The sequence below is a fragment of the Schistocerca nitens genome, chromosome 10 (assembly GCF_023898315.1).
Source record: "Schistocerca nitens isolate TAMUIC-IGC-003100 chromosome 10, iqSchNite1.1, whole genome shotgun sequence".
Lineage (NCBI taxonomy): Eukaryota > Metazoa > Arthropoda > Insecta > Orthoptera > Acrididae > Schistocerca > Schistocerca nitens.
This window is the reverse complement of record NC_064623.1, coordinates 12,171,534-12,192,081: the sequence shown is the minus strand read 5'-3', so window position 1 is coordinate 12,192,081 and position 20,548 is coordinate 12,171,534. Positions and strand designations below refer to the sequence as shown.

General features: G+C 38.8%; 1 protein-coding gene across 1 annotated transcript in view; it reads left to right on the top strand.

Annotated features, from left to right (window-relative positions):
* The first annotated feature begins 8,570 nt into the window (after positions 1–8,570).
* Positions 8,571–20,548, top strand: part of LOC126210249 (1,5-anhydro-D-fructose reductase-like) — a 72,558-nt gene continuing 60,580 nt past the window's right edge. The window contains exons 1-2 of the mRNA XM_049939440.1: positions 8,571–8,710; positions 19,800–19,967. Of these exons, the coding sequence (XP_049795397.1) occupies positions 8,636–8,710; positions 19,800–19,967 (243 nt within the window). The 5' untranslated portion in view covers positions 8,571–8,635. The remainder of the gene's footprint in view (positions 8,711–19,799; positions 19,968–20,548) is intronic.

The following is a 20,548-nucleotide window of genomic DNA, read 5'->3' as shown; positions in this document are numbered from 1 at the left end:
CCAACAAAAGCAAAACGAGCATAATGGAATGTAGTCGAATTAAGTCGGGTGATGCTGAGGGAATTAGATTAGGAAATGAGACACTTAAAGTAGTAAAGGGAGACCAAGAGATGAATACACTAAGCAGATTCAGAGGGATGTAGGCTGCAGTACGTACTGGGAGATGAAGCAGCTTGCACAGGACAGGATAGAGTGGCGTGGAGAGCTGCATCGAACCAGTCTCAGGACTGAAGACCACAACAACAACACAATTATTTTATATGTAAATTGTTTCCCTTTTGTAGATATGGACATGAAGTATATTTGTGATGTTTCCTCATACTATATCATGATTATCTTTCTTTTTTACTTTGTTTTCAAATCATTGATCACAACAACCTGGGTTTCTTAAAATTATTGAGACAGAAAAGGTTTTAAGTTCATCTTCACCAGAAGGAGTTACATGCTGTCATTCTAATCTGCAACCCTCTCCACAGTTTCAAATCTCAATTTTGTGGTAAGTCAATTACAAGTGGAAACATGAATGCAAAGAATCATCAGTGCCCAGGTAAGTCAGTAAACCGTGAACTGTTTTGGAGAACACTTCGACAGTGTGACTGACAGTCACTGTAGGTATAGCTTCCTACTCAGTAAGAGCTACGAAAATATTTTCTCCTGTGGACAGATGTATGTAAATACCTTTTTATCTTTTCGATGTTAGTGTCCCTTCGTTAATCCCTCTCCACAACAATGGTTCTGGTAATTCTGTCCATGAATTCACCTGACCAAGGATTAGACCTTCCCATCCTTGGATTTGATCCTCCTCCTTCCCAACACCTGCATAATGTTGGATTCACCCCATCTTAAATCTCTAGGGGTACATGACTCCTCTGACCGTTATCTTTATGTCTCCCAGTGACAAAGTTTATCTGTTGGATGTTTTTACTGGCTACCTGACTCCGCTGTGACAGTTATAGAGTCATTCAAAGAAAGTCTGTGGTCTGTTGTGCATAAATACCAAGATCGTGCAATACTAGTTGGTGGTGACTTTAACCTACCGAGTATAGAGTGGGATGTGTGTGGTTTCATTGCAGGGGTTACAGTCAGTCAGTCTTGTGAAGTACTTTTGAACACATTTTCCGCAAACTATCTAATCCGACAGCCAACACACAATGGAAATACCTTGGACCTTGGAGCCATAAAAAGACTTGGCCTTGTTGATAGCATCAGTATAGAGACAGAGATAAGTGATGATGATGATGTTGTCTATGATTACAAAAGTTAATGAATCAATCTAGAGGGTTAGGAGTGTGTTTCTGCAGATAAGCAGTTGTTACTATCTCACTTAGACAATGAACTGCAATCATTTAGTTCCAGAATGATGGCCATAGAGGAATTATGGTCAATGTTTAAACAGAATGTAAAATGTGCTCCGCAGAAGCCTGTGCCTAGTAAATGGATTAAGGGCCGAAAAGACCCACCGTAGTTTAGCAATGAAATCTTGAAAATGCTGAAAAAGAAAGGCTGCAGCAGTCGTGGTTTGAAACAGGATGCGCAAATTACGACGGGCAAAAATTAATAGAGATTTGTGCGTCTGTGAAAAGATGAAGGCGTGAAATGTACTACAGCTACCGCGTTCATACCTTTGCTAAAGATCTTGTGGAGAGCCCAGAAAACTTCTGGTCTCATGTAAAATCACTAAGTGCATCTAAGGCTTCAATTCAATCACTTATTGACAAGTTTGGTTTGGCAGTAGAAGATAGCAAAAGGATGGCCAAAGTTTTAAATTCCACGTTTAAGAAATCATTCGTGCAGGATATCGTACAAATGTGTCATCATTTTACCATTGCACAAAGGCCCCAGTGCATGATTAGTAACAGGCATCCCTGACATATAGAAACAGTAGAAAGAAAACAAATAAGTTGGCTGTTGCTGGATGGAATCCCAGTTCAATTTAACAAAATGTATTCTTACATCATTGGCCCCATACTTAGTTTGCATTTATCACAAATCTCTAGACCAGGGCAAAGCGCCAAGCAACTGGAAAAGAGCACAGGTGACTCCTGTTTATAAGAATGCTAAAAGAACGGAACCGCGAAATTACAGACCGATATCCTTAACATCAGTTTTCTACAGGATTCTTGAGCCTATTCTGAGTTTGAATATAATAAATTTCGTAGAGACCAAAAAACTAATTTCCACAAATCAGCACAGCCTTAGAAAGCATCGCTCGTGTGAAACCCAGCCTGCTCTTTTCTCTCGTGATGTACTGCAAACTATGGATGAAGGGCAACAGGCTGATTCCATATTTCTAGATTTGAAAAAAGCTTTCGACACAGTACCCCACTGCAGATTTATCGAAGGCACGTGCGTACAGAATAGGCTCGCAAATATGTGAATGGTTCAAAGACTTCTTAAGTAATGGAACCCAGTACATTGTCCTCAACAGGGAGTGTTTATCGGAGACAGAGGTAACATCAGGAGTGCCCTCGGGAAGTGTGATAGGTCTGTTGCTATGTCAGTATACATAAATGACAGTACTTGCAGCAATCTGTGCTTGTTTGCTGATGATGCTGTGTCGTACAGGAAGGTGTCGGAGGTAAGTGTCTGTATGTTGATACGAGATGACCTAGACAACATTTTTAGTTGGTGTGATGAATGGCAGCTGGCTCTTAATGTACAAAAATGTAAGTTAATGCAGATTAGTATGAAAAACAAATCCGTAATGTTTGGATACAGCATTAGTTGTGTCCTGTTTGACACAGCCACACCATTTAAATATGTGGGCGTAACACTGCGAAGTGATACAAAATGGAATGAGCTTGTGGCAGGGAGGCGAGTGGTCATCTTTGATTTATTGGGAGAATTTTAGGAAAGTGTGGTTCATCTGTAAAGGAGAGCGCGTATAGGATGCTAGTGCAACCTTTTCTCGGGTACTGCTAGAGTGTTTGAGATCCTCGCCAAGTCAGATTGAAAGAAGACATCAAAGCAATTCTGAGGTGAGCTGCTAGATTTATTACTGGTAGGTTCGACAAGCGTGCAAGTGCTACGGATGTGCTCTAGGAGCTCAAGTGGGAATTCCTGGAGGGAAGAAGACATTCATTTCGAAGAACACTACTGAGGAAGTTTAGAGAACAGACATTTGAAGCTAAGTGCAGAACGATCCTACTGCCACCGACGTACATTTTGTGTAGGGACCACGAAGATAAGATATGAGAAATTAGGGCTCGTTCGGACAGGAGTTTTTCCCTTGCTCTATCTGCGAGTGGAACAGGGAAGGAAATGACTAGTTGTGGTACAGGGTACCCTCCACCACGCACCATATGGTGGCTTGCGGAGTGGGTATGTAGATGATGTACTATATCAATTCTACCCAGTTTTTCGAATATATGTTACCTAATTCCTTGTTTTCTATCTTGTTAGCTATGCTTCTTGCAGAGCCCTCACTCTCGTATATTAAATCGTCTAACGATAAGGCTGCTCTGATTTTATTTCTCCTTCGTTCATTATAATATTTGCTACTAACAACTTTCATGCACATTTCTTCAGGAGATTTTACCTTCCAATAAATACTTACTGTTAATGGCTATCCACCAGGGCTCTACTGATTGCTTGATTATAGAGTTTATACTTTATCATCAAAGTGGTCACATTCTGTCCACATCAGAAACAACTATAAAACTGCAGTAATAGGTGTTTACTAGATACACGGTTTTTCTTTTAACCTGAGACAACTGATTATCTCTAAAATTATGCATTGTACAAAAAAGTTATGGATGAAAAGTTAATATTAGTAAAGTGTCATCTTGTCTGTGCCAGAACTGGCCACCATCTAACCGCCCCCACTACAAGGGGGGTGGGGTTGGGGGTGGGGGCACTTTTATATTTTATAGCTGGAACCCACATTTGCTCTAAAATTGATGATTTTGACATAAATTAATTGGTCAGTTTCAAGAAGTGTCATACCGCAAGAATTAAATTTTGTGGACAATACGTAAAACTTACTGTAATCTCGCTATTGATGGCTATCTACTCTGTATTTATATTTTTCTTGTACTTAATACGTAAGTACGAGTACCTTCATATTAACGAGTACCTTCATATTATAGCGGAGATGCTGAGTCTCAGATAGGCACTACAAAAAGACTCTCACAATTACAGATTTCGGCCATTAAGGCCTTCGTCAACAGTAGACACACACACACACACACACACACACACACACACACACACACACACACACACACACACACACACACACACAAAACTGCAGTCTCGGGCAACTGAAACCACACATTATATTCCATCCTGGATTTTCCATTGTTTTATACTCATATTAAATCTTTTTCTGTTATCAGATTGATTATGGCTGTGATGCGTTTATTAAGTTGATGTTCTAAAGTTGTATCCTTTTATGATTGAATACAACATGCATGCAACAAAATAATGAATAGGCCAGGAAATAAACCAGTAAAATATATGCTAAGATAAATGTCTGAAGTGGGGAAAAAATCTGAAATGAGAAAAGTGTAGTTTTAAACAAAAATAACTAATCAGAAAGAGCCTTTGACTAATATTTCTCAAAAGTGGAAATATAGAAAAATTTTAAAAATATTTATACACTATAATCATAGCCTACAAGAAGTACATCTATTCATATTCACAAAGAATGTAGCTTCAATCAAATCAAGTGAAGGTTTAGAAATTACAGCTCGAAATAGTAATAAAATTAATTTTTTTGTTAACGCAAGTTAAGGGGAAGGATATCCACGAAAAACCACATGTGATATGTAACTGCACAAAGCATAATATTAGTTCCAATTTTGGCCACCATGTGCAAGGTGTGACAGGAAGCAAACGGCTTCACCACCTGTGGGCGAAGCCTTTTACCTTTCAGCATTGCGGCCTGGCAGTGGCTTGATCATTGAGCAACAAACACACTCTCCAAGAATGAAAACAAAAGACAGGATTGTTTTGGGACAGATAAATTATATTGTAATCTTAAACATCATGTCAAGCCTTCGAGACACATATCGTGTGAAGAGTTGTGTTCTACTATAATTCACGAGTCACTCCAGTGATATGTACATCCATTGAAGGAAATATGTGTTTGTACAGGGAAAGTAGTGGACATGGACATGCTTTTTTGTGATGTAAGTAGGAGTTACCTTCTTTTACTCCAATGACACCTGCAGAGCATGAAGTCAAATCTTTCCTTGGCTACACACAGGATTTCAGAGGCACTGATTAGCAGGACCTCTGCTTCAAGAAAAGCAACTACGGCAATCCGACTAAAAATTAAAAAAGCTAAGTACATCAGATATTACGTCTGGTCACAAATCTCGTGAAGTATTCTGACTCAGCTTCAACTACAAGGAGCAAGTCAGCATCTACACAAAACCCTAAACCAACAAGAAAAGCACTTAATGCCGAGCTCATACTCGGGGGCAATTGGGCGCCACTAATCTGTTTGATGAAGGCTCCTTTTGACTAAACGAGCATCCGAGCCCTAGAGGTTTCTGATATCTCTGACTTTTCCTATGACAGTTAAAATTTGTGGAACCGTGGAATGACTTACAGATCTTGCCCATTAGGTAAAACAATTTGTTATACAAGCAAAAAACACTTGATGGACCTGGGCACATCTCATGGTCTCATCCACATTCTTCATTTGCTCCATATTTGCAGGATATGAAAGAAAGCACCCAGATGTCAGTGTCTTAAATTACTATGACACAGTTCTCATAGAAACTCACTGGACTCGCATTCGGGAGGACGACGGTTCAATCCCGCGTCCGGCCATCCTGATTTAGGTTTTCCTTGATTTCCCTAAATCGCTCCAGGCAAATGCCGGGATGGTTCCTTTCAAAGGGCACGGCCGACTTCCTTCCCCATCCTTCCCTAATCTGATGAGACCGATGACCTCGCTGTCTGGTCTCCTTCCCCCAACAAACCAACCAATCATAGAAACTCAAAAAAATTTGATTTTGAATATCACAAGGATTCCAACTGCTTTTAAAATTGTATCGTAGTAGAATAGTTGAATGCATAGGCATAAGGCACCTGTGTGTGAGGTTCTTGGTTTCATTCTTGCCTGTAGCAACATTTTTCCATGTGAATGATATAGGTTTCAAATGGAAACATTAATTAACCAGCAGTGACTCGTGCAGCTTCTAATGAAGAAACATCTTTTTCATTGTAATCGCTAATCATATGAAAATATATTAAAATTTGAAACATTATATGATCAAAACTATCTGGACATCCCCAAAAACATTCGTTTTCATATTAGGTGCATTGTACTGCCACCTACTGTTAAGTACTCCATATCAGTGATCTCAGTAGTCATTAGACATCATGAGAGAGCAGAATGGGGCACTCCACAGAACTCGCGGACTTCGAATGTGGTCATGTGATTGGGTGTCACTTGTGTCATACGTCTGTATGCGAAATTTCGACACCCCTAAACATCCCTAGGTCCACTGTTTCTGGCGTGATAGTGAAGTGGAAATGTGAAGGGACATGTACAGCATAAAAGCGTATAGGCCGACCTCATCTGTAGACTGACAGAGACTGCCGACAGCTGAAGAGGGCCGCACTGTGTAATAGGCAGACATCTGTCCAGACCATCACACAGGAATTCCAAACTGCATCAGGATCCACTACAAGTACAATGACAGTTAGGCGGGAGGTGAGAAAACTTGGATTTCATGAGTGAGTGGCCACACATCACGCCGGTAAATGCCAAACAATGCCTCACTTTGTGTAAGGAGTGCAAAGATTGGATGATTGCACAGTGGAAAAATGTTGTGTGGAGTGACGAATCATGGTACACAAAGTGGATCCAATGGTAGGGTGTGTGTATGGCGAATGCCCGGTGAACGTCATCTGCCAGCGTATGTAGTGCAAACAGTAAAATTCGGAGGCAGTGGCCTTATGGTGTGGTCGTATTTTTAATGGAGGAGGCTTGCACCCCTTGTTGTTTTGCATGCCACTATCACAGCACAGGCCTACATTGATGTTTTAAGTACCTTCTTGCTTCCCATGGTTGAAGAGCAATTCGGGGATGGCGTTGCATCTTTCGACACGATCAAACACTTGTTCATAAGCCGGCCGGTGTGGCCGTGCGGTTCTAGGCGCTTCAGTCTGGAACCGCGTGACCGCTACGGTCGCAGGTTCGAATCTTGCCTCTGGCATGGATGTGTGTGATGTCCTTAGGTTAGTTAGGTTTAATTAGTTCTAAGTTCTAGGTGATTGATGACCTCAGAAGTTAAGTCGCATAGTGCTCAGAGCCAACTTGTTCATAATGCGTGGCCTGTGGCGGAATGGTTACATGACAGTAACGTCCCTGTAATGCAGTGGCCTGCACAGAGTCCTAACCTGAATCCTATGAGCACCTTTGGGATGTTTTGGAAGGCCGACTTTGTGCCAGCCTCACCTACCGACATCGATACCTCTCCTCAGTGCAGCACTCTGTGAAGAATGAGCTGCCATTCCCCAAGAAACCTTCCAGCACCTGATTGAACGTACACTTACGAAAGTGGAAGCTGTCATCAAGGCTAAGGATGGGCCAACACCATATTGAATTCCAGCATTATTGATGAAGGGCACCATGATCTTGTAAGTCACTTTCAGCCAGACGTCCAGGTACTTTTGATCACATAGTGTAGGTACCGGTGTAATGGCTTATTGTTAAATGAAAAACTTATATTCATCGATAATACTGTTCAGTCTCCAGAAATGAAAAAGTATTTTCTATTGACTGTTTCAGTTTTTTATACCAAATTTTAATCCATGTTGCATTTTCATGCTCTGTTTTAAGAAAAACTGGCTTTCCCCACATTTCAGTGTTTATTAAGTCATATCTCCTGAGTTGATTTTATAATTTTGCATTTACTTTCAGTGGTGTATGTGGATACTGTCAGCAAACTTGTAATTATCAATGACAATGTAGTAAGCAATAATCTTATTTCCTTTCATTATTTTCCATTGGTGTGTCAGTGAGAAAAGGTTTCGCAAAGCTTTGAAATTATGTTGTAAGTTACCAAGTGCTCCCATTCTCAAATACTCGATGAATATAATGCAGGTAATTTGTGAGCTGTCACTTAATGCTGCCTGAAAGCTATAGTTACAGTTTCTAAATTTAATATGTAACTTACTGTGTTAAACCTTTAATGTAAGTTTGTACCTCTTAATGAGTAGAGTATGACAGTATTTTTAACTTTTAAATTTGGCCAATAATTATATGAAACACTGAAAATCAAATTTTTGTTTCTCCTTGAAGCTGTTAGATAGGCAATCTGCAACTGGCGGTTGCTGACTATTAACACAGGTAATTCCGCCTTATGAGTTACAAGGTTGCAGTTGCCACTGTCAAATAAGAGGATATATGCTACTGGTACTTCAGTAGCAGAGTTGGGATGAGTTATCAGTGTACATCCCCATTCCATGAAGATATGAATGAAAGGCCACTGGATTTTAATAGCAGATGGTATCTCATAAGAGTTATCTCAATGTTTATGTAATGTCATAAAGGACAAGTAACAGATAAGGTAATTATGTAGATAATGACTATAAGTAGTGAAGTACTGAGTTATGCTGCACAGTCTGCAGGCATTACACTAGTATTACTGCTTACTAAACCAGGAACAGCAAGATGGCTAACGGGATGGAATACATAACTTTCTTCAATGGACAGAAGATGCCCATTCTAGGGCTTGGAACAGCACGGGTAACATTTTATTACATGTCTACAGCTGGATTCTTGTAATCTCCCAAGCACTTTGTGTCCTTTTCATTATTTACTGAAAAGTCAGAAACTTCTCGACCTGGAATTAGTGGGAATACAGGTGGAGAATCTACCAAGAAATTTTTAAGAGACAAGATATTTGTTTTTGTTTATTCAGCAGTCATTTGCTGTAATAGTATTGATATATATTGCATAATTAATATATATGGTATCTTTACTTGCAGGTCTCATTGTGACTATATAATTTGATTCATTGTTATCAAACACTGGAAAATATAGAATGGAATAATGATAATGTTATGAAACGAATAGATAGCTACTCACCATATAGCAGCGATGCTGAGTCACAGATAGGCACAACAGAAAGATTGTCAAAGGAGTAAGGTTTCGGCCAAAAAGGTCTCCTGTTTGTTTGTTTGTGTGTGTGTGTGTGTGTGTGTGTGTGTGTGAGAGAGAGAGAGAGAGAGAGAGAGAGAGAGAGAGAGAGAGAGAGAAGGCCGAAAGCTTACTTGTTTGACAGTCTTTTTTTGTTGTGTCTATCTGCAACTCATTTATTGTTATCTGTTTCCAATAAGAGTCAGACATAACACTTCATAATTTATAAAACTGAGTAATACTTTTCAATTTGGAACATCCTAGGTCAGACACCAACAATATGAAAAGGGTATAGTGCTACTTGCCACATACAAAAGGCAGACACACACATTGAAAAATGGCTGCTACATGTCATTAGCTGTCCCTGATTAACGTCATCATGAGAATCTGCTGCTCACATTCACACAATTAACATCTCAGTCACGTATTTTGGTCAATTTAAGAAATGTTTGTGTTATGTATCTGGAAACTAACAGTAGTAATGAAAAGTGGGAACTAAAACTACTGCGGGGATGTTATTTTTTCAGACACTTGAATAATCTGCCACAGTCATAATACTGATTAGTAGGGTATTGTAAGGGCCTGCCTGTGAATATGAATATGATTTGAGAACTGAATGTCATCGTTAGTGACAATAAACGTGAAAATCTATTTTGAAGTTGTGTTGTGTATAGTATTGGACAGTTTGCCATAAAAACGGTTTTCAGCAAACAGCTGAGCCTACTTCGATGAATGAGACACCGAGAGCTAACCAGAAATTGTATGAAGTTCAAGTTGGACAAATTCGTATGCTTACTAGCTCTGCAGTTGATGAAGTGGTTGAAAGAATGAATGGTGAGACAAAAGAAAATATTCAGAAGAGTAAGGGGGAGAAAAATTAAATTTAACAGTGGACTGGAGTTTGATAACAGGAAAAGGAAAAATAGTAGATGGACATGGACTGGTGGAAGGGAATGAAAGAGAAAACAGCCCAGTATAATTTTGCACAGAGCAGGATTTAATTGTTCCTAAGTCTTGATTTAAGTGTCATTAAAGAACAGTGGAAGAGATCTGGGGACATTGTAGGGTTTCATATCTTTATCTATATAAAAATGAATGTTCATCTGTCTGTTCGTCTTTTATGCACCCCTGTACCATTCGCCCAAGTGTGGTGAAACTTCAATGAGTTGTTTGTGATGGGGGGAAAAAAAAAACTTACCCCACAAAGCCATAGTGGTGGAAGTGAAAAGGAGATGATATAGCAGCATAGCTCAGGAAAATTTGGAGCTATTCCAACAGAATTTTATATATACGTGACTCATTATTTGTGTAAAAATGCTATTGGTGTAGTATACACCTGCCACCCTTACGGGAGGGTGTGGGAGTGAAAAGCCATGATACGTAAAAATATTTGATAACAACGGATATTATTATTGAATACGCAGTTTTCAGAGTTGGGGTAGAGATGAGAGGGGGTGATATGTAAAGGTGTTCAAACTTAATGTGCTGATGTTCCTTTCCTGTTTTTAGTTGGCTTAGAATATGTTAAAAGTGTGAAAAGCAATGGACTTCTTACTCGAGTCGTTCAAAGTGTCAGCCAGGTCATGAGAATTGGTACTGCAGTGAGCCAATAATTTTGTGATTGTATATAGACAAGGGCTAAGCTACGAGCAAAATGATAATTATTTAATGGTAAAGCAGAGATTTAAAAACCAAATTTAAAACTGCAAAACATTTTCATGGGTGACTGTGGAATCTACCTGCAAGGCATAGTTTAATAACTGCAGATTAAAACTAAAAGTATTGCAAAAAGGTAGGAAATTAAGGAGATGGGGCCTGGAAAAATTGGTGAAACCAGAGATTGGAGAGAACTGAGAATTTCCAAGCAAGCACTAAACAATGTTTGACTGAAACGGGGGAAAGGAATAAAATAGAAAATGAATGGACAGTTTTGAGAGATGATATAGTAAAGGCTTCAGATGATCAAATAGACAAAAGGAATGTTTGCTGATGATGTTGTAGTGTACTAGAAAGCATTGTCATTGTGTGACTGTAGGGGGATACAGGATGACTTGGACAGAATTTCTATTTGGTGTGATGAACGGAAGCTTGTTTTAAATGTACAAAACGTAAGCTAATGCAGATGAGGAGGAAAAACAATTGTGTAACGTTGGAATATTCTACTGATTGTGTGCTGCTCGATACAGTCACAACCATTAAAAGTCTGGGCATAACACTGAAAAATGACATGAAATGGAATGAGCACATAAGTACAGCACTAGGGAAGATTTATGGTGGACTTTGGTTTATTAGGAGAATTTTAGGAAAGTGTAGCTTATTTTTAAATGAATTGTCATATAGAACAATAGTGTGATACATTTTTGAGTATTGCTTGCGTGTTTGAGCTCCTCATCAAGTCAGATTTAAGGAAGACTTCAAACCACTTTTGAGGCGTGCTATGGTGCACTACTAGCAAGTTCAATCAACATGTGAGTATTATGTATATGCTTTGTGAACTCAAATGGGATCCACTGAAAGGAAAATAGCATTTATTTCACAAAACACTATTGAGGAAATTTATAGAGAACTGGGATTTGCTGCAGACTGCAGAATGATTCTACTGCCTCCAATGTGCATCTCGTGTAGGGACCTTGAATATACACCGAGCGAGATGGCGCAGTGGTTAGCACACTGGACTCGCATTCGGGAGGACGACAGTTCAATCCCGTCTCCGGCCGTCCTGATTTAGGTTTTCCGTGATTTCCCTAAATCGCTTCAGGCAAATGCCGGGATGGTTCCTTTGAAAGGGCACAGCCGATTTCCTTCCCCATCCTTCCCTCACCCGAGCTTGTGCTCTGTCTCTAATGACCTCGTTGTCGACGGGACGTTAAACACTAATCTCCTCCTCCTCCTTGAATATACGATAAGAGCAATTAGAACTTGTACAGAGGCGTATAGGCAGTTGTTTCCCTTTTCTCTGTTTGCGAACGGAATAGGAAAGGAAGTCATTAGTGGTGGTACAAGGTACCCTCTGCCATGTGCTGTATGGTGGTTTTCTAAGTATGTATTTATGTACATGAAGGCCCAGCATAACATATAACTGCTGTTCCTGGATGTGCTAGTCAAATGGAGACTGACTGGCACACTAGGATGTAACATTTACCATAAACTGATGAATACAGATCTATATTTACATGGCCCCAGCTGTCATGCACCTGACTATGAGAAGGCTGCCTCACTACTCTAGTACTTGGGGCTCTTGAATTCTGTGACCAAGAGAGTTTAGCAGCAGAGTTGGAGCACCTACAGAGAGTTTTCCGGAAGAATGGTTACAACCACTTACAGAGAAAGCAGAGAAACTTGCTTCCGTGGCACTTATTGCTTGCTTATGCCAGTGACATATCAGTAAAATTGGAAGAATATTTTGAAAATATATAGCAGACCGTGTGTTTTGCCCACTGCCCACGACAAAAGCCTTGTTGGGGTATGTTAAAGCCATCTCAGGACTCTGGAAACCGGATGTATGTATGTAGTTCACACCATCTGGACTGTACAAGAAAGACTGTGAAATACTGGCATCACACAGATATGAAACAACTGACAGTCAGCATTGTATCTCCAAAGGATAAACCATAAATTATGACAGCACTAAGTTTGTAAAACAGGCCAAAATATTCTGAATTTGTATTTTGAAAGACCCTCTAGAGACCCAGCTATGTAATGAGCTGATAAATAAAGACTGTGGTTTTCAACTCCACCTCCAATGACTTCACTGTTGATGTATGTTAAATATCAATAATATTTTTTGTTTCTAACTATGTAAGAGTTAGTACCCAGCCTCTATTGTGCTCAAAACACAACAGTCTGTGGGGAGATTCATTTATGGCATGCCAACTGAAGGGCTGAGATCGCACCACATGGATGTGCCTCCTCTGTACTGGCAGTGTCCCAATCCCCTCGTTGGTAGCACAGAGACCGAGGACCGTGTTTTGTGTCCCAGTAGCACAGCCCCCCTTCCAACTCGCCTTTGGAGCCATAACCAGCTGCAGTGGACCCGAGCATGACTGTGGGAGGGAGGGGTATACAAGATGGTTCCCAGTCGAAGATAACCAGTAATCGGGACCACCTGAGAACCGTAACAATCAGTTTACTGAAATATTACACCATTTGAATTGTGTCGCCCAGTTAATACCCAAGTAAACCTCAAAAAAATCAGTTTAGATTCAAAATGTGGGAACTCATGAGACACTACTAACCCTATGATATATATTACAAGATAGACTAAGTAAAGAGAAAAGCTATTTTTACTGCATTTATAGATGTAGATAAAGTTTTGATAATGTTGACTTGAATATGCTCTTTGAAATTCCAAAGGCAGTAGGGGCAAAATACTGTGAGCAAAGTGTTATTTACAACTTGCACAGAAACCAGTCAGTGGCCATAAGAGTCAAACGTGCATGAAAGGGGAGCAGTGGTTAAGAAGTAAGACACGGTTGTAGACTGTAACTGATATTATTCAACCTGCACATTGAGCATGTGGTAAAGGAAACAAAAGCAAAATTTGGAAAGGGAATTAAATTTCAAGGAAAGATTTGTCAGTTTTGACAGACTAAAAGCTATCATTCCAAATATATGAAAAAGTGGAGTCATAACAGCAGATTGGAAAACTGCTTTGATTCACCCTCTACACAAAAAGGCCAACTAGACCAGTCCCAACAACTATTGGGGCATTTCACTCCTACCAGTCGCTTCCAAAGTGCTCTCACATACTCTTCTCACCAGATTAGAACAACAGACAGAACATATGATCGGTGAATATCGGGCAGGCTTCTGCCCACATCGATCCTGCGCAGAACAGATCTGGAACCTGAAGATGATACTGTGACACAGTCAGTCGAACCGCACACTAGTCAGCTTCGTAGATTTCAACAAAGCATATGACTCAATTCATCACACCAGTGCACTTCGTGAATATGGTGTAGATAACAAAACTATTTCATTAATTGAGCAGGCTTTAACAGACACAACCTCAAAAGGGAAATTCATGGAAGAAATTTCTGAACCTTTTCAAATTAGGACAGGAGTGAGACAGGGTGATAGGTCGTCCCCACTTCTCTTTAACCTCATACTGGACAAGATTATCAAGACATGGGAGAAAGAAATACCTGGAATAAATATGGGAACAAAGGACAAATGAATCAACATAAAGTGCCTTGCTTTTGCTGATAACCTAACAATAATTACGTGGACTCGCGAGGAAGCCAAACATGCCATCGAGAAACTTCATGAGGTTGCATCAAAATCAGACTCCAAATTTCTTACAAGAAAACACAATTCATGGACTCCAAAAGTTCAAATCTGAAACCACTTTCAACAAAATATGGTGGCATCAAAAAAGTTAAGTACTTCAGTTATTTGGGTGAAATGATTAGCAACACTGGCAACAAAAAAGTAGCTCACAAACCACGAGCAGAAAAATTACAATACAATGACCTGGAACACATACAATAAGAAATCGCTATCCACCCAAGCCAAACTTCACCACTATCATACAGTCACTCTTCCAGAAGCACTTTATGCAACTGAAACATCATCTTTAACCATCAGCATCAAGGACATTGAGAAAATGGAAAGGCAAATACTCAGGAAAATATTTGGACTCATGATTCAAGATGGTATCTGGATGCGCAAAAGCTTTGAAGAACTGTACTCGAGGACTGAATGTTTCATGTCAGTTGCACAGAATAGACAACTGAAATTCTATGGACAATTAGCAAGAATGGATGCTTCTAGAATGACCAAGAAAATCTTTCTTATCATCGATGCAACTCGCCAAACCAGGGCACGCTGGCTAACAGAAACCCAAAATGACACAGAACTCAGTATTGACCCACTAAAAACCACACAGACTGTGTACAGACAGATAATCAACTCTCATAAGTTCACAACTAAAAACCAGATGGAAAAGAATCTGAAATGGAAAAACACATGGACACAAGAAAGAAGACAGGCCCACAGTGAAAGGAAGAGGAGGTTTTGGCAAGAAAAGAAGAACAAGAAAGCTAAGAAGACCAGTGCTAACTAATGGTTGTGCATGCTCCTTAGAGGGCAAAATGAATAAATAATAATAATAATAATAATAATAATAATAGAAACAGTAGATCACATCACAAGCGGATGTACAATACTAGCAAATACAGAATACCCCAGAAGACATGACAATGTCGCAAAAATAATACATCAACAGCTTGCCTTACAACATAAACTTATAAAACAACACGTACCTACATACAAGTATGCACCACAAAATGTACTGGAGAATGATGAATACAAATTATACTGGAACAGAACCATTATAACAGATAAAACAACGCCACATAACAAACCTGACATCATACTCACCAATAAAAAGAAGAAATTAACACAACTAATCGAAATATCCATACCCAATACAACAAATATACAAAAGAAAACAGGAGAAAAAATTGAAAAATACACCCATCTGGCTGAGGAAGTCAAAGACATGTGGCATCAGGATAAAGTTGACATCATACCAATTATACTATCAACTACAGGAGTCATACCACACAATATCCACCAATACATCAATGCAATACAGCTGCATCCTAACATATATATACAATTACAGAAATCCGTAATTATTGATACATGTTCAATTACCCGAAAGTTCCTAAATGCAATATAACATGTACCGTACAGCAAAAAGGAAGTGACGCTTGATAAAGGTCCGCGTCACTCCATTCTTAACCAGACTTAACGTCTGAGAAAGTAAAGATAATAATAATAATAATATTTCAAGGAAAAGGATCAAAAGCTTCAAGGTTTGAAGATGACACTGTAACTCTGTCGTAGACAGCAAAGTACTTAGAGAATCAGATGAATAGAATGGAGAATGCCTTGAATATCCACAAAAGTAAAACAGTGGTAGTGGAATGTAGTTCAATTAAATCAAGTGATGCTGAGGGAATTAGGTTAGGGAATGAGGGACTGGCAGTAGTAGAAATTGTTGTAATTTGGAGAGTAGACTAACCGTCCATGGCAGAAATAACAAGGATGTAAATTGCAGACTACAAACAGAAAGAAAAGTGTAAATGCCCAATATTGGTTTTAGTGTTAGGAAGTCTTTCCTGAAGGTATTTGTCTGGAGTGTAGTCATGTATGGAAGTGAAACACAGGTGACAAGCAGTTTAGATAAGAAGAGAATAGAAGCCTTTGAAATGGGGTGCTACAGAAGAATACTGAACGTTGGATGGGTAAATCGTAACTAATGAGGAGGTACTGAATAGAATTGGGGAGGAAAGAAATTTGTGGTATAAATTGTCTAAAAGTTGGGATAGTTGATAGGACTCATTCAGAAACGTCAAGGGAGCGCCAGTTTAGTACTAGAGGGAAGTATAGGGGGTAAAAATGTAGAAGGAAACCAATGCTGAAACACAGTAAGCATGTTGAAATGGATGTGGGTTACAGTAGGTATGGAGAGAGGAAGAAGCTTGCAAAGGATAGAGTAGCGTGGGGTGCTGCGACAAACCAGTCTTGGGACTGAAAACCACACCAACAACATTAACCTCATGTACAAATTTTTGATCACCCTGAAAAAGTACTAAATTTTTACATCTTCCCTTGACGAAAGATGATGTGTTTCTGAACAATGAGCATTTATGTCCCCATAGAGCCCACTTATTCCAGATAAGTAATGGGTACACAAACTGCACATGGAGTGACCAAAACTTGTGCAACTGGGCAAAGATTAAATATTTAAGGACAATAAATGTCGGCCCAAGAGCAAATTTGTCTGCCCCTGTCAGTTGTCTACACAGTTGTGTTTTCTTCTCGATGCCTTTGGCATGAACTTAAGAAAAAGAACTGGGGTTTGTGAATACTTAATTTTTTTTAGCAAGGAAGAAAAAAAGAGAGAGAGAGAGAGAGAGAGAGAGAGAGAGAGAGAGAGAGAGAGAGAGAGAGAGAGAGAGAGAGAGTTTAATGCCATCAATTTGTTTGAGAAATAAATTCATCCTCTCTGGTTTTTTAATGGAGTTTATTTTTGCCACATTACCTGCCTTTTAATTTTAAGAAATGTGATTCAATATTGCACAACCGTAGCAGTAATCTCCCTACTCGACAGAGTTTGCAATATATTCCAGCAGTTGATTACTTGTACTTCTAATAATGTTATCCTGAAGATGCTGCAGTACCAAATAAGAGCTATCAGATTATCTAGACTAAAATACCAAAGATACCTATCAGCTGACTGTTAAGTAGCTGAGTTCATTGTAAACATGCCTCTATTCTTACAGATGTAGATAATGGTCATTATCTGATAATGATGAGTGTGGTCTTGTAAATATTAAGATACGGATAGAAGATGAAAAGCAGCACTCTAGAATAACTAAAACAGCAGCCTTCCTGTTAGTTTCACTGTATTGCACGTAGTACATGTAAGCAAAGATATTATGTAGCAGTATTATGCTAGTTCACTGTGGATACTGTGTATGAAGTGTAAAATTCCTTGGGTTCAGCTAGATAACAAATTAAAAGGAGTCAACATATGGCTGAACTTATTGAGAAGCACAGTTCAGCCTGTTAGAAACACCTCTCATTTTGTTGACCTAAAGGCAAGAATGTTGGCTTAGTTTGCATATTTTTCGTCCTTGTTGTCTTATGGAATTACCTTCTGAGGCACTGCACATAAAGTAAATAAAGTGTCTGTTCAACATTCTTGATATGCATATTGAAAAGTAATGCCTCCAAATTTTTGTGTAAAAAGTCTTAAAGATTTTTAAATAAAACAAACTTTATTAACACTTCTTTATTCTTCATGTATATTTATTTCTCAAAAAAGTCGCACTGGTGACTAACACATTTCACCCAACAAGAGATCAATTTGTTGACACGATCACTGTAGAATGTTTGATTTTGGAGCCACTATCTCACCTCTACTTGCACCATTTCATCACTATCAAAATGAAGTCCTCAAAACAGTTCCTTAAGTTTTGGAAACAGACAAAAATGTGACGGGCCCAAGTCAGGACTGTACGGAGGATGACTGACGATTGTGAACGTAAGGTGTTGGATTGGTGCATATGTCACAGTGCTTGCATGTGGTCCGGCATTGTCGTGATAAAGGAGAGAGTGCTCCATGTCTCACAAACTCTTAAAATTAATGCTTTCAGTTTTCTGAAATTCTTGCAATTCATGGATATAGTTACACTTCATGCCACCATGTTATGTGCTACAATTTGGAGCCCCCTAGCAGCAGAGTGTTTCAGCTTGTGTCAGCAAAGCAGGAAAGTTGTTTGAGTAATATGCCTGACACGTACCGCCTCAACCAATATTGAGAAAAGAATAAGAAATTCAGAGCCATTACTTTTCAGAAAGGTGTAATGAGTGTAAGTTCAGAACATGTTAGATATTCGTATTCATGTGTGTGTGTGTGTGTGTGTGTGTGTGTGTGTGTGTGTGTGTGTGTGTGTGTGTGTGTGTTAATAGTTTGGGGCTTATGAGTCAGTTCATTGTGAACACACTATGGCAATATTATGAAAATGATAGAGTGCTACTCACCATATAGCGGAGATGTTAAGTCACAGATAGGCACAACAAAAAGACTGTCAGACAACTAAGCTTTTGACCAAAAAGGCCTGCATTCTACTAGGATGCGCGCACCCCCCCCCCCCCCCCCCCACACACACACACACAAACACACGATATCTCTCTCTCTCTCTCTCTCTCTCTCTCTCTCTCTCTCTCTCTCTCCCCCACTGCGTCTGGTGTGTTTTGTCTAATTCGAATGAAGCTTACTTGTTTGGCAGTCTTTCTGTTGTGCCTATCTGTGACGCAACATTCCCACTATATAGGGAGTAGGAATCTATCCTTTTCATAATATTGTCATTATTCCATCCTGAACATACTACAAAATAGAGAAAAATTCCCAAGCTTACAGTGACATTGGAAAAAGGAAATAAAACTTCTTCCAGCCAAAACAACAAACAACAATTTGCCTTTTACATACTGTCAGAAGTAAATAAATATGATAACAATCAGAAGCAAACAAAAAAAATAATTAGAAAGCCAATGAAAGCATTATGGTCCTTCAAGCAAAAATGTATGAGATTCACTGGAAGTTTTGTCATTGATGTTCTCATTGTTGATGTTCTCATTGTTGATGTTCTCATTGTTGATTTTGAAAAGTATTAAAGCATTTTAATTGGCTTCAGTTTAGCCTCCCACATTAAACTGATTATTTGTTGCGCAATAAGTAAAAATGTTTTCACAAAAGAGATGTGCCTGAAGGAATTAATATTTTGTATGGGAACTGTAGAAAAATAAAGCAGTTAGAAAATAAGAAAAAAATTGTACTAGAACTTTTGAAGACTGATACATCACCTGTAATTAAAGAATGTTTTCCTATACGAAACAAATTACAAATAATTCACTAAAATAACTTTAGAAAATGTTAACTTGTAGTTTCAGATGTATGTCATATTTATGTTGATATTTTCAGATTACTCTGTCCATCTGCGTGTATTGGAATAAAATAAATGCCAATGCCTGCGACATGATACAATTGGTTTTTATTCAGTTGCACATAGATGGACATAATCCAAAACTAACAAACATACTTTTATAAAGTTAATTTACTTTTTCAGTAAACAGGATTGTTAGCTACAAACAAATTATCATTTTACTGTTGATGTTACAGGCACTGGGAGATGATGTAGAGAAGGCAATAGACAAAGCTCTAGAGATTGGGTACAGACACATAGATACAGCCCAGAGGTATAACAATGAAGCTCAAATTGGGAGGGCATTGAAGAAATGGCTTGATTCTGGAAAAATCAAGAGAGAAGATCTTTTTATTGTGACAAAGGTAACAAGTTTTCACTTTTGCTGTACTATAGACTTGGGAAACATTGTGTCTAGTTGCAAAAAGAAGCTTATTAAACTCAAAATAAGCAAGAAAAAAATAAAAGGCCATGAAAACAGTAAAAAGGTGATATGTTTCTTAGAAGTGCTGTAAGATCAAAGTGGAATGTTCTAGTTTGCTTTGTTTGATAGATTAATGAACCATAATACAGCTAATATTAAGCTTAGCGGCAGTAAGTGGACGTCAACATCACCCAGTAAGTGGACATCAACATCATCGGATTATCAGTAAAAAGTATATGAATCGAGACATTTTTACTACAGATAAAGAATGTAAGCTTCTTAATCACATTACTAGAAATTAAAATTTTGAGCTATTGTCTCACTGACAAGCAAATATGAAAGCTGAGCTCAAGCATGCAATGTGGTTGATGTGTAAAGAAAATAGCTGCCATCAACTAGGTAAGGGGTATCAAGTGCCAGTATCAATAGCACACATTATGAAAAACTAGAAAACATTAGCTTATCAAGAGCTACAGCTGACTATTTTTTTCATTATTATGAAAGAGATAGTAATTCAAGTGA